The 14963-nt window shown below is 37.7% G+C and overlaps 1 protein-coding gene across 3 annotated transcripts in view; it reads right to left on the reverse strand.

Moving 5' to 3' along the window:
* The window catches only part of OCA2 (OCA2 melanosomal transmembrane protein), a 739048-nt gene that overhangs the window by 214912 nt on the left and 509173 nt on the right, over positions 1–14963 (reverse strand). For all 3 annotated transcript variants that reach the window (XM_053707724.1, XM_053707725.1, XM_053707723.1), the window contains exon 19: positions 5664–5791. In XM_053707724.1, coding sequence (XP_053563699.1) covers positions 5664–5791 — 128 coding nt within the window. The remainder of the gene's footprint in view (positions 1–5663; positions 5792–14963) is intronic.

Genomic DNA, 14963 nt, shown 5'->3' on the forward strand with positions numbered 1-14963 from the left:
CGGTTCATGCTGTCTTTGGGGCAGCAGCAGGTTTCCTGGCCTGCTTGCCCTTGTTCCAGGACTGGTTAGGTTTCCAGCCTTGTCTGTAACGAGCAACAGCTCCTTCCTGTTTTGGTGCAGTGGAAGTTGGTGCTGCTCCTGCTTTGAAATTCCGAAAGGGACGAAAATTAGACTGTCTAGCCTTAGCTTTGGCTTTGTCTTGAGGCAGGGCGTGGCCCTTACCTCCTGTAATGTCAGCGATAATTTCTTTCAAACCGGGCCCAAATAAAGTTTGCCCCTTGAAAGGTATATTAAATAATTTGGACTTAGAAGTTACATCAGCTGACCAGGATTTTAGCCACAGCGCCCTACGTGCCTGAATGGCGAATCCTGAGTTCTTAGCCGTAAGTTTGGTTAAATGTACTACGGCCTCCGAAATGAATTAGCTAGTTTAAGGACTCTAAGCCTGTCCGTAATGTCGTCCAGCGTAGCTGAACTAAGGTTCTCTTCCAGAGACTCAATCCAAAATGCTGCCGCAGCCGTGCATGCAAGGGGTTGCAATATAAAACCTTGTTGAACAAACATTTTCTTAAGGTAACCCTCTAATTTTTTATCCATTGGATCTGAAAAAGCACAGCTATCCTCCACCGGGATAGTGGTACGCTTAGCTAAAGTAGAAACTGCTCCCTCCACCTTAGGGACCGTTTGCCATAAGTCCCGTGTGGTGGCGTCTATTGGAAACATCTTTCTAATTATTGGAGGGGGTGAGAACGGCACACCGGGTCTATCCCACTCCTTAGTAACAATTTCAGTTAGTCTCTTAGGTATAGGAAAAACGTCAGTACTCGCCGGTACCGCAAAGTATTTATCCAACCTACACAATTTCTCTGGTATTGCAACAGTGTTACAATCATTAAGAGCCGCTAAAACCTCCCCTAGTAATACACGGAGGTTCTCCAATTTAAATTTAAAATTTGAAATATCTGAATCCAATCTGTTTGGATCAGAACCGTCACCCACAGAATGAAGCTCTCCGTCCTCATGCTCTGCAAGCTGTGACGCAGTATCAGACATGGCCCTAGTATTATCAGCGCACTCTGTTCTCACCCCAGAGTGATCACGCTTGCCTCTTAGTTCTGGTAATTTAGCCAAAACTTCAGTCATAACAGTAGCCATATCTTGTAATGTTATCTGTACTGGCCGCCCAGATGTACTAGGCGCCACAATATCACGCACCTCCCGGGCGGGAGATGCAGGTACTGACACGTGAGGCGAGTTAGTCGGCATAACTCTCCCCTCGCTGTTTGGTGAAATTTGTTCAATTTGTACAGATTGGCTTTTATTTAAAGTAGCATCAATACAGTTAGTACATAAATTTCTATTGGGCTCCACCTTGGCATTGGAACAAATGACACAGGTATCTTCCTCTGAATCAGACATGTTTAACACACTAGCAATAAACTTGCAACTTGGTTACAATCTTATTTAACAAAAACGTACTGTGCCTCAAAGAAGCACTAAACGATTAAATGACAGTTGAAATAATGAACTGAAAAACAGTTATAGCATCAATCCTTAAAAACAACACAACTTTTAGCAAAGGTTTGTTCCCATTAGTAAAGTAACAATAATTAAATTTGAAACATAAAAATTACAGAGCAACGTTTTTAATCACAGTCAATATATAAGTCTCACAGCTCTGCTGAGAGAATCTACCTCCCTCCAAAGAAGTTTGAAGACCCCTGAGTTCTGTTAGAGATGAACCGGATCATGCAGGAAATACAAGAGTAACTGACTGGAAATTTTTGATGCGTAGCAAAGAGCGCCAAAAACGGCCCCTCCCCCTCACACACAGCAGTGAGAGAGAAACGAAACTGTCACAATTAAAACAAGCAACTGCCAAGTGGAAAAATAATGCCCAAACATTTATTCACTCAGTACCTCAGAAAATGCAAACGATTCTACATTCCAGCAAAAACGTTTAACATAATAAATACCTATTAAAAGGTTTAATGTACTTTTAACAGAGTAATTCCAGTGAAATACCATCCCCAGAATACTGAAGTGTAGAGTATACATACATGTCATTATAACGGTATGGCAGGATTTTCTCATCAATTCCATTCAGAAAATAAAAACTGCTACATACCTTAATGCAGATTCATCTGCCCGCTGTCCCCTGATCTGAAGCTTTTACCTCCCTCAGATGGCCGAGAAACAGCAATATGATCTTAACGACTCCGGTTAAAATCATAGTAAAAACTCTGGTAGATTCTTCTTCAAACTCTGCCAGAGAGGCAATAACACACTCCGGTGCTATTGTAAAATAACAAACTTTTGATTGAAGTTATAAAAACTAAGTATAATCACCATAGTCCTCTCACACATCCTATCTAGTCGTTGGGTGCAAGAGAATGACTGGGAGTGACGTAGAGGGGAGGAGCTATATGCAGCTCTGCTGGGTGAATCCTCTTGCATTTCCTGTTGGGGAGGAGTTATATCCCAGAAGTAATGATGACCCGTGGACTGATCACACATAACAGAAGAAATATGTATAATATAACATTGTACTTCAGAAAGGGCCATCTTTAATCTCTTGCTTGTCCAACTCCATTGATTCTCCTGAACATTGAAAAAACGTAGTTAATTGTTATTGGTTCATCCTTTGTGTGATATCACCTATGATTTTCTATGAAGCAGATAGAGTTCACAGAATGATTTACAAAGACATAAATAAAATATTTGGATAACTGCATGTATTACCAAAACACAATATTGCTACCAAAGCAATTGCATTGCCATTAGACACCTCCATAATCATATTTTATACTTCTGTGATATGAAATCTAGGAAAAAGTCTTAGGGCTCCGTTTATCAAGCGGTGGCAAAACCGCCACTGCTTATGCAATGCCGCCCCTGCTGTCAATCATCCCAATTGGACCTTATCGGGTTGATTGAATTCTGCCACATTTTAGGTGGCTGGAGAGATTAAGTAGCAGCAGATTTAAGACTACTACTACTTATCTAGCATTTCAGGCGTGCTCACGCAAGCCTGAAACTCTGGGGCTTAGAAGCTGCTATCACAGCTTGATAAATGAAGACTTCAGTGATGCACACAGAAACAAGGTAGTAAGTACATTTACAGGTAGTTAATATGGCAGAGAATAAAATATTGGATCAAGTAAAACAAGACCTTGCAACAACGACAAAGCCCATGTAGTATCTTTTCCCAAAACATTTAGCTTTGAATACAAGTTATGCCAAAAATAAGGTTCACTTCTAAAGAATTATATAAACTACTGCACCACTACTTACTGCCTATCTGAGTCATACAATTCCAAAAATATTCAAATCCACATTATATTAAAGTTTATGGATTTATCTTGCTCCACCTACAGTTAATGCTAGAAGAGCAGATCATTGATTAAACATTTCGGGTGCTATTTATCAAGCTCCGTATGGAGCTTGAAGCCCCGTGTTTCTGGCGAGCCTTCAGGATCGCCAAAATCACCAGTTATGAAACAGAGGGCTGATAAATAGGCCCCTTTGCCATAATATAGTTAGAATCAAAGATAAACCAATGTCATCAAATATTTGTAATAACCTTTAATAATAAAGTTAAAGATCAGTTTGTTTTGAAGTTTGCCAGCATGGAAAGAAATTTTCTTTCTGAATTGAGCATCCCACAGGGGAAAGGGAATATAAGGAATAAATATAAATCAATGCCGTTTTTATCTTATGTTACTTAGCATTCACGTCTACTTTTGCAATCATACCTTTCCCTATCCACTTTTAATAAGCGCATTATGTATCTTTAAGATACAAATTTAGCGGCTTCCATTTTGCTAAATAAAACTGCAACAGGTGTATGTCGCTTACAGAATGTTTAGACTTGTGAGAAAGTTACAGAGATATCTAAGGAATACCAAGGCTGTGAGACTCATTTTCCAAAAATGTAAAATAAAGTACACCTTAAATGTTGTACTTTTTAGTACAGTTTGCATGGTGTATTTTAAAATTAAATTTGACATAAAATATGAAACTGTTAACTCAAAATTAAACTTTCACGATTCAGATACAGCATGCAAATTTGAACTACTCTCCAATTTAATACTTTTATCTAATTTTCTTTGTTCTCGGTATCCTTTGTTAAATGCAAACCTAAGTAGGATCAGGAGCAGCTAGCTACTATAGGGAGCTAGCAGCTTAGTTGTTGCACATTTATGCCTTATCTGATTGTCTTATCCTATGTGTTCAGCTAAATACCAGTAGTGTATTGGTGCTTCTTCATCAAAGGATACCAAGAGAATGAAGAAAATCTAAAAATAGCTGAACCTTTTTTTAGTTCTTTGACTCTCATTGGATTTACACATACATTTCAACTTTTTTCTGTGAGGTACCAAGCCTTGTTTTTCTCCGCAGCCCTAGCATTTTAAGAAAATAACTAGTTTGCTCAAATATACTATAGGAAAATGCCACCATATGAACTGTAAAAAAATAAATAGTCTGTCATTTTCTATGGCATACATTGTATCTAGTAGCACAGGGGTCATTATTCCCTTGTTATTTCCAACTCAAATTTGTTTTTCCACAATTAGCATCAATTCACCTTCCCAAAACACCAACATTTAAGATTTCATATCTATATTATTCAATAAAAATGGATTATTAAAAACCAGAACCTAAAATGTATTATTTGTGGCTTCCTGCAACATCTGCAATTTATACAGAAAATGAGTTGGTATAAAATATCTAGCCATACAAATATTAACATACATTTTAAAAAAATGACAATATTCTGATTTCCCAGAGGGGTTAGCTCAACCCATTGTGACAATGTATGTATGCTTCTATCCCTGTTCAACTTCACTCATGGTAGTAAAAATAGTTATATCAAAATTCATCCTTTATATAATTTTACAAATATTACATAGTTTTACATTCTCCCAATTATTTGAATCTTATATTTTTAATAGTTCAGATAAACCTGGATCTATGACCCATAACATCAACAACACTTTCTATTGTGAGGGTTAATAAAGGCCTCCTAAAATTTGCCAGAACCCCTAAAATAGAACCAAATGCAGTTATTTGTCAATCATAACAATGACAATCAGATGGCAGCATGACAGACACAGGGCCATTCATTTGAAAGATCATGTTCCCCTCTTTCTAGACTGGAATCTCATACCCTCTGTGTTTTATGGTTAGGATAGTGGTCCCCTCTTCAAACAATGCACATATGCGTACTTGCATTGGGAAATCACCATTATTTGTTATCTGCCAAAGACAATTAGGGAAAGAAATGTAGAAGTGCTGGCTTTGAGAAGTCTGCAGGTTGCATTTCTAAAAATTAGAAAACTCACAATTTTCAGAGCTTAAATTACTAGAAATATAGGCAAAATACATAATGAAAGTATACTGCAATGTTGTTGTGCTCAAAAAAAAAAATTAAAACCCCAAGGTGTTTACTGTCCTCTAATTGAGCAAAAGAAAGACGGCCCTGTAAACAGGAGAATGGAATATCTGCAGGACTATGAAATTAATTACATCGGCTTCTTGCATTAAACAAGTGATTAGGAATGTTCCTGCTCATCTGCCTGAGAGTAGAGTAAATGTTATTTTGTAAATAGACACTTTAAGAGAACAAAAATGGAATAATATGCTAATTATATTGCTCATACCTCCATTAGAACAAACAATGCTGCAAAGAAAAGAAGAGTGGCCCATTCTACGCGATGCAAGATGATTTCAAAATCATGAATGTCCGCCAGAATCAAGAGCCACAATGAACCCAATATTGCAATCCAACCTATAAAAGAAAGGAGACTTTTATTTTATATTTTTATATATATATTTTCACATTGATAAGAAATATGCCAAAGGCACATTATATTTTTTTCTTTATAGACAGTAACATTTCTACTTATTTAAAATAAATGTTATTTTTTTCCAGTATAAAACTAATACTTTTTTTTTTTGTTTTAAATATTTTTATTAAATCAAATAAATTCCAATGAAACATATTCAAACATTTGAGACATCATTTCCATCAGTATACAGAATTCTTCAGAGTATATCATTACAACAACAGCGTTATCATTTTAATTTTTTTTTTATTTTTTAAATATTTTTAAAACTCATACTTTTTATATTGACTCAAAGTTTATATTAATACAAGACTAGTGAATTTCCTGCAAAATACGTATGGTCTTATTTAATTAAAAAAAAAAAGGTTTACTAAGGTCATATGAAATAAACTAACGTTTCAGTATACATGTGTGTTGTGTTTAGAATTTTAAACAGCATTTTAAAATCATGATCATGAATGGCAAAATAAAGTGGCTTATGATAAGCTGAACACCAGCATATGAATACATTTAAATAAACCATATAAAATAAAAAATATGTTTTAGATAATGTAATTAAGCACCAACATAATCTGCTGTACTATGAAAGCAATATAATAAATCACAAAATAATGACAAACACTATAATGTTATAGAATATAGGCTTGTAAGCATACATATGAAAAAGCATATATGACTAAAAACTGAGGTAAAACTAGGTTGTGAGACAAGTCCGAGTTCCTTAAAATTGATTTATTATAGTAACCATCCTATAAACTGAATTATTAGCTATTTATTTTGTAAAAACAATTGCCTGTCACTGAATACTAATCCAATATTTCTGGGTTTAAAGGGATAAAAAAGATAAAAATTAAAATGCTATAACGTGTGTTAGGGAATTATGTTATTGCACTGTTACTTACATACAGCGATGTGTATAACCCCTGCAAATCGGTTAAACATATAGTTTAAGTCAGCTCCAGTGCAACAATGCACTACTGGGAACTAGTTAACCAATGACAAGAACGATATACAAAATAACCACCAGTGGTATAAAAACATTATGACAATATATATTAAAAGTCTCTGATGTGAGCAATAAGAAAGTCCAAATATCCAGTATACTGAATATGGATCGTAATAGTATGATGGAAAACACTGCTGCACCAGAAGTTCTTACCATGTCCAGTAGATCTTCAGATAAGGGTGGTGGGTAGTCATCATGAATACAGAGGATTACTTGAAGGAATCCTCTAGATTATTAGATGACACCACCACATATAAAAAATGCCATCTAATACCTTAAATAAACAAAAAGAAATATTGGAAAAAATTCTGTTGAATGCAAAAAATGGAGGGGCTTCTAAATATTAGTAAATACAATGTTCTATGTAATAAAGTACCCCAAACTCTTATATTTTACTTCCTACCAAAAATCCATAAATCCATGGTGAATCCTCCAAGTTGTCTTATTATATTGGATATTAATTTATTATCCTCAAAACTATCTAAATTTGTTGATCAATGTTTACAAAAATATGTAGTTACTCTACCTGCATACCTCAAAGATCAAACCCATTTATGGAAAAAATAGAAGGAAATAGAATGGAGGGAGAGTTATATTATGATAACATGACGTTTCATTACTGTTTACAAATATTGACCATTCTTTGGGGATGAAGGCTGTGGAATTCTATTTAAATAAATTAATAATTACTTCATTTGTAATGGTAATTATCTTCAACAAAAGGGAACAGCTATGGGTACCAGGTTCATGTCAGTTATGCCAATCTGTTTATGAGCTTATATTTATAATGGTCCATGGGTTGAGAACTTGATACTATATACAAGATTTATTGACAATATTGTTTATAATTTGGAAGGAAGATATTCCTGGAAGACATGAATAGTAATGAATTAGGTTTAAGTTTTACATCAGAAACTAGTACTAAAACAAAAAAAACACTATTTAGATTTAGAAATAAATGTCATTGAGCAACGAATGCAGACAAAGACTTTCTTTAAGAAAGTTGACTCTCACATCTATATCCATATTGAAAGCTGTAATTTAAATAGGTGGATAAATAATGTGCCTAAATGCCAATTTATGAGGATAAAGAAAAATTGAAGTAAACCAGAATATTATGAAGAGCAAGCTATAATCTTAAGCAAAAGACTCCTAGAGAGGGGATATAAGGGAGAAAATATAGATATAGCATTAAAGGAAGAAGAACAATTAAATAGGGAACAATTACTGCAGAAAAAAAAACACAAAAGAGGGAAGAATTTGAATCGGAAAGTTGTTTACTCTTCTTCACTATATATAATGAACAACAAAAAATATATAAACGATAAAAGGTTTCTTTCCATGCTACAGTTGTGTAGCATGTAAATATAGTAGTAAAAATGAAATGTATGCTTACCCGATAAATGTATTTCTTTCTTGATACAGTCCATGGATCATCATCAATTACTGTTGGGAATATCACTCCTGGCCAGCAGGAGGAGGCAAAGAGCACCACAGCAAAGCTAATAAAATATCACTTCCTACCCACAATCCCCCAGTCATTCGACCAAAGGAAAGTAGAGAAAGGAAGCAACACAAGGTGCAGAGGTGCCTGAGGTTTATACAAAAAAACAAACTGAAATATACATGGCGGGCCGTGGACTCACCGTGTCAAGAAATAAAATTAATCATGTAAGTATAAATTTCGTTTTCTTTCCAAGTGCACGGTGAGTCCAGGGATCATCATCAATTACTGTTGGGAATCAATACCTAAGCTAGAGGACACAGATGATAAGGGAGGGACAAGTAACCTAAACAGAAGACATCACTGCTTGAAAAACATTTCTCCCAAATGCAGCCTCAGCAAACTATAAAAATATTAAATTTGAAACATTCAGAAAATGAAAACAGAGAGAACCAACTTGCAGCCTTGCAAATCTGAACAACAGAAGCTTCATTCTTGAAAACCCAAGAAGCAGATACAGTCCTAGAGAAAAGAGCTGTAATTATCTCAAGAGGCTGCTGTCCAGCAGTCTCATAACCAAACAAATCATACTTCCAAAAAAAGTAAAACAGAAGTAGCTGTCCCAGAGAAATAAACATCCAAACAGAAAACTGGCGAAATCTTTAGTCGCCTGTAGAAATAAATTAAGAACACGCACAACATTGAAGTTGTGCCACCATCATTCCTTAAGATAAAAAGGATTGGGACATAGACAATGACAACAATCTCCTTCATAATATTCACATCCAACACAAGTTAGGAGGAAAACCTAACTTAATACGAAGAACCACCTTATCTGCAAGAAAGATAAGATAAGGCGAAACACACTGCCAAGCTGAGAGTTCTGAGACTCTCCGAGCAGAAAAGTTAGCTTTCCGAGATAACACTTCATATCTACAGAATGTACCAAAACCCTAAGAACAAGGTTAAGACAAGATTAATGCTCCAAGGGGGAGCAAACAACATAAAGGACAGGCCTGATTCTGACCAGGCCTAAAAAAAGATTGCACATCTGGCACGACCGCCAGATGCGTAAGCAACCAAATAGAGAAAGCAGAATCTGACCCCTCAGGGTACTGACATCCTAGAGACCGGACAGACTTCTAAGATCCGGACTCCACTCCAAGAGAACCCTTGGATACACACCAATTAAGAAACATATGCCATATTCTATGGCAATTCTTCTAGAAAAAGAAAAGCAAGCCTAAGTCATGGTCTCACTGACTGACTCTGAATCCCACACTAACACAACACCAAGTGTTCAATTTTCAAGTAGGCAGCATCAGAGAAACTAGATGAAAATGAAGGAAGGAACCCTGACTCAGAAGGCCTTCCTCAGATACAGTCGCCAAAGAGAAGATACGTTACCCATAGGTCTGCACACCAGATCCTGCGGGGTCACGAAGAGGTTATGAGAATCCCCATTTTGCTCTCCTGTTGAATATGAGCAATGACTCGTGTAGGGAAGTAAACGGAGGAAAAACAGGTATGCCAGACTGGAATCCAAGAAAAAGGAAATTTATGCTTACCTGATAAATGTATTTCTTTTATGATATCATGAGTCCACGGATTTCATCCTTACTTATGGGATAACGCCTCCTGTTTAGCAGGAAGTGGCAAAGAGCACCACAGCAGAGCTGTAGATATAGCTCCTCCCTTCCATCCCCCTCCAGTCATTCAACCGAAGTTAGGAAGAGAAAGGAAAAGCCAAAAGGTGCAGAGGTGACTGAAGTTTAACAAAAAATAAATACACCTGTCTTAGAATGACAGGGTGGACTCGTCATATAGTAAAAGAAATACATTTATCAGGTACGCATTTCATTCTTACTTATGGGATGCAAAACCAAAGCTATAGGACACGGATGAAAGGGAGGGACAAGACAGGAACCTAAACGGAAGGCACCACTTTTACGGTCACATTTGTGACATTTTATATTGTATTTTACTGCACCATTAAACTATGGTATTTTAACTCTTTGCTGAGAGCCTGAGCTTGATTGAAATCTACCCTAGAGTGATTTGTTGCACTGCCTTGGTCAGTGAACTGGGACACTGTGAACTCCCAGTCTGCCTCTATAAGCACAACAGAGTGCTGCTTTACTTGTGAGTATAAAATCTGTATTCACCTATTTTTACATTTGTCCAAACTATATCACACGAGGAGGCGCCCTTGTCTTTGTGATTTTCTTTGCACAGAGAGAGTATTTACCCAGACTGGTTTTGTGACAAGGAGCTGACTTCTGGATCTAAGGGAGAATCTTATATATGTGCTACCCAGGAGGACTAATAAACCTCTGAAGTGCCCTCCTAATCTTGGGACTGCCTGAGTATCAATATCATATACAGATAAGAACTTATTAGAGACTTAATACTATTTATTTATTATATATTGTTTTAAGCTGCATTTTCTGTTTATATTGATCTCATCACATTTGATGAGAGTCCATGTCTCATTTTTTCTGTAATTGTCATTATTATTTTGTCTTTATACATTATTATCTGATCATTTTATATTATTTTTAAGTTTTTATTGTTTTTATTATACTTCAGTATTATCCTACAGATTGTTTTATATATTTCTTCTAGCGCCCCCTAGAGTTATGCTTGCATAGTGTAACAGGTATTTCTTTAATTCTGGTTAGAGCCTGACAAAAAGACTGAATGTCTGGAACATCTGCCAAACATTTGTGTAGTAAAATTGACAAAGCAGAGATTTGTCCCTTTAAGGAACTTGCTGATAACCCTTTCTCCAATCCTTCTTGGAGAAAAAGACAGAATCCTGCGAATCCTAACTCTACTCCATGAGTAGCCCTTAGATTCGCACCAATTAAGATATTTATGCCATATCTTATGGTAGATCTTTCTAGTAACATGCTTACGTGCCTGAATCAAGGTATCAATGACCGAAACAGAGAACCCCCGCTTAGATAAAATCAAGCGTTCAGGGGGGCGGAGCTTGGCCACGCAGGCGAATGGCCGCACTATAGATCGGCTCCAAGTCCCTGAGGTTATGCAACAAATAAATATGGTCAAACGGACCCTATAAAATACTTTTCTATACTTGGGGGTTGACCTGAAACAGCTCGGCTACTTATTGTCTAAACACTGGCCCGCATCAGCTAACGAGAGTGGATACTGCCCTGATAACGGAAAAGGAGGCCCAGTCGGCACAACACAGAGACCTGTACACCTCAGGCTATACTAAGCACCAGTGCCCCGGACACAAAGACGGATCGGATACATCGCAGCACCGCGGCTCACACATCCAGGCAGGTACAGCACAGCAACGGATCTGACAGGCATAGAGCCTGCTGCAGCCGCGCGCCCAGAGCGGGTAAGAAACGCACCTCCATACACACAGCCGCTGCTGATTAAGCCCGATATGACCGACGCTCATATAAGCGTAACGATTAGGAGGCACAGGGCTATGCTGATATAGATGCCAAAACGCTGCCATCATCTCCTAAAAACAAGGCCGCTTGCGCACACGATGCAGACTACATCCACGGCCTGACAGAAAATTGTAAAGCAGGCTATAATTAAACTGCAGGCTCTTGAGAGAGTGCCAGAGATAGACGGTGCCCTACGTGAAAGCACTGCATCACAGTATCACTAAAGAAATAGGGGCTCAGAACTGCCAATACTCAAATAGCAAGCAATAGCAGGGCCTGATATCTCCCAAGACAGACTACACAAATTTACCTATTGAGACATTAACCCTTCCGCTGCCTATTACTTTGCCCTCACCAAGGCATTGCCCCCTATATCTCATAAGCTCACCCTTTCAATAGTGGGGAATGCCCATCAACAAAAAACAACATAAAGCTGAAAAGAAAACTACCCAGAAACCTTTAAATAAATTCCTAAAGCCATTAGAGCAGCAAGTGACACCAAATAAAGAGAGTATGGAGACAATACAACCCACAACCCAAGTAGAAAATACTATTGATGAGGCTCAGCTACACGCTAATGTTACTAAAAAAGACCTGCTGCACTTATCTTCTAAGGAAGATATACATAATGTCATGCAGGAAATGCGAAGTTTGTTCCAGGACCTGCGTAAAGACATTAGCACTTTGGAGGGCAGGGTCGCAGCAGTAGAAGAGGCACAGGCCAACATGGATGCCACAGTACACACTAACTCCTCTACACTACAGGATCATACAGTAATCATACAGTCATTGTCAGACAAAATAGAAGACCTAGATAATAGGGGTCGCCGAAACAACGTAAGGGTTAGAGGAGTCCCTGAGTCTGTCCACCCCCCCGCCATTGAAGGATACCTCCAAAGCCTGTTTCGCACAATAAAAGACACACCATCCTCGGCAGAGATTACAATGGAAAGGGCACACAGAGCCCTGAGGCCTAAACCACCACCTAAGGCACCCCCACGGGACATTATAATAAAATTCCTTAATTTCAAGGACAAGGAAGAGCTTATGCGCTGTGCAAGGTCTAAGAAATCTATTCAACATGCAGGTACTGAATTGCAATTGTTTTCAGATTTGTCACCAGTCACCTTACAGAAAAGGCGAGAACTAGCCCATGTTACAGAACAGCTTAGGAACCGCAAGATCCAATACCGTTGGGGATTCCCAGTATCCCTAATAGTCACTCTCAATAATAAGACTCTAATCTACAGACCGGACTCAGATTTACAAGCCTTTATGGCAGACATCGACACAGAAATTGCTTTACCCCGAAACAGGGGCAACCCCGGAGGCAGCTCAGAAGACACAACTAGGATCTTATCAACCGATCGATCCAAGAACTAGCAGGATCCATGTAACTTCTTTTTATAGACTATTCCCATGAAAATATGTGGCCTTGATTAACAGGGTCCCCAGTGCGGGGCAATGAGAGTCCAATCCTGGACACTCTTAAGATGAACCACTCAGTTGGGAGAGGCTACCATGCCCTAGTGCGTCAGATACCATGTGTTATACATGGAGAATAACCGCATAGAACAGCTCTGAATGCAGAACGGACGGTTTCTCCACTGGTTACCAGCCTTCATCTTTATAGGACGAGAAATGCAAGTTATAAGTTTGTCTTATCTTTAGTAACCTTTTCTTGATTGCAGGAATACACTAGTTGAACTGTTATATATCATACACTTAACGCCATGTTCCTGGCCTATACCTTGTAGCTTAACTGGTTAACACTAATTATATTATAAGCCACAATTTACTGCACTCCCACAATGTTCACATTATACCTCTCAGATGATATCATTTGTGGCCGGTGTGGAACAGGCCTACGTTCGTGCAAGTGTCATCATTTTTTCTTTTCCTTTTCTACTGGTGTTATGTGTTTTTAATCCTGTTTATGATTATGTTTAAATACCATATACCTGACACCCAGGCCCAGAATAATGATTCACCTCACAGATCGGTGAATACACTCAAACATCCATATTTAATGCTCCTTAATGTAATATCTAAAAAGATACCTGAAAAGTAATGTCTCCTAAAGGCCTTAAGCCAAATCTCTCAGGAGTCGACCTGTTTCGTTCCAGCCACAATAGATACCCCCCATAGAATAATATAAAATAAAAAAAAAAGAAGGAAAATAAGGAAAAAAAAAAAAAAATAGTGTCATTCCATCACTCTAGCTTATTTCCTTCATAATCAGGTAAAGTTGGCCACACAAAAGCCCGGGATCGTTCCCTAAAGGTCCTGGGACCCTTTTTCTCTTAATATGTTGCATACACTCATGGATTACTACCCTCACAGTCGTTAACAAGGTTCTTGTTGTTAGTTGTTACTCCTGTTGTTACTTTTATTCTTTACTTAATTTTTTGCAAACTATTATTGTATTGTTGGTACTGCATTGGTAAATTATTCATATTTACTAAGTTTTATTTAATTATTTATCTATTTTTTCCTTATTCTTTTTCATTTTATATATATTGCCTTACAAAACACCCAGTGCAAGATATTTTAGATATATACAGTATTAACTAATCAATAGGCGTGACAGACGCCCGCACTGATTGTGATCTTTGTTAAACCTAAATAGGGTTTTGTTTTTTTTTTTTTTTTTTTTTTTTTGTTTTTTGTTTTTTTTCTCTCTCCCTCTCCTCACCCTTCCTTGGCCCTTCCTCACACCTACCCCCTCCACTATACTCGCGGAGATGAGCGCCCAAGATAGCAAATATCAAACACATAGCCTTAATTTCACCACTATTAATGCCAAGGGTCTAAATAGCCCAGGAAAGAGGTCCATAGCCTTCAGGGACCTAAAAAATTTACACAGTCATGTCCTTTTCCTCCAGGAAACACACTTTGCAAAAGGCAGAGAGCCTAAATGGCATAATACACAATATCCCTCTGCTTACCTAGCATCTGGCCCCTCAAAAAAATGCGGAGTTGGCATCTTGATCCATCACTCGATCCCCTTCAAAAATATGCACACAGAGAGAGATCCAGATGGGCGATATATCATTGTGACAGGTACTCTATATGAACACCCAATCACCCTGGCCTCTATATATGCACCAAACAATAACCAACATACATTCCTTAAACGATTTGCCAAATCCCTGCTGGACTATGCAAAAGGTCCAGTGTTTGTAGCGGGTGATTTAAATATTCCGTTAGAACCTCAGCATGACACCTCCAAC

This window comes from Bombina bombina, chromosome 3, assembly GCF_027579735.1.
Source record: "Bombina bombina isolate aBomBom1 chromosome 3, aBomBom1.pri, whole genome shotgun sequence".
In the NCBI taxonomy this organism is placed as follows: domain Eukaryota; kingdom Metazoa; phylum Chordata; class Amphibia; order Anura; family Bombinatoridae; genus Bombina; species Bombina bombina.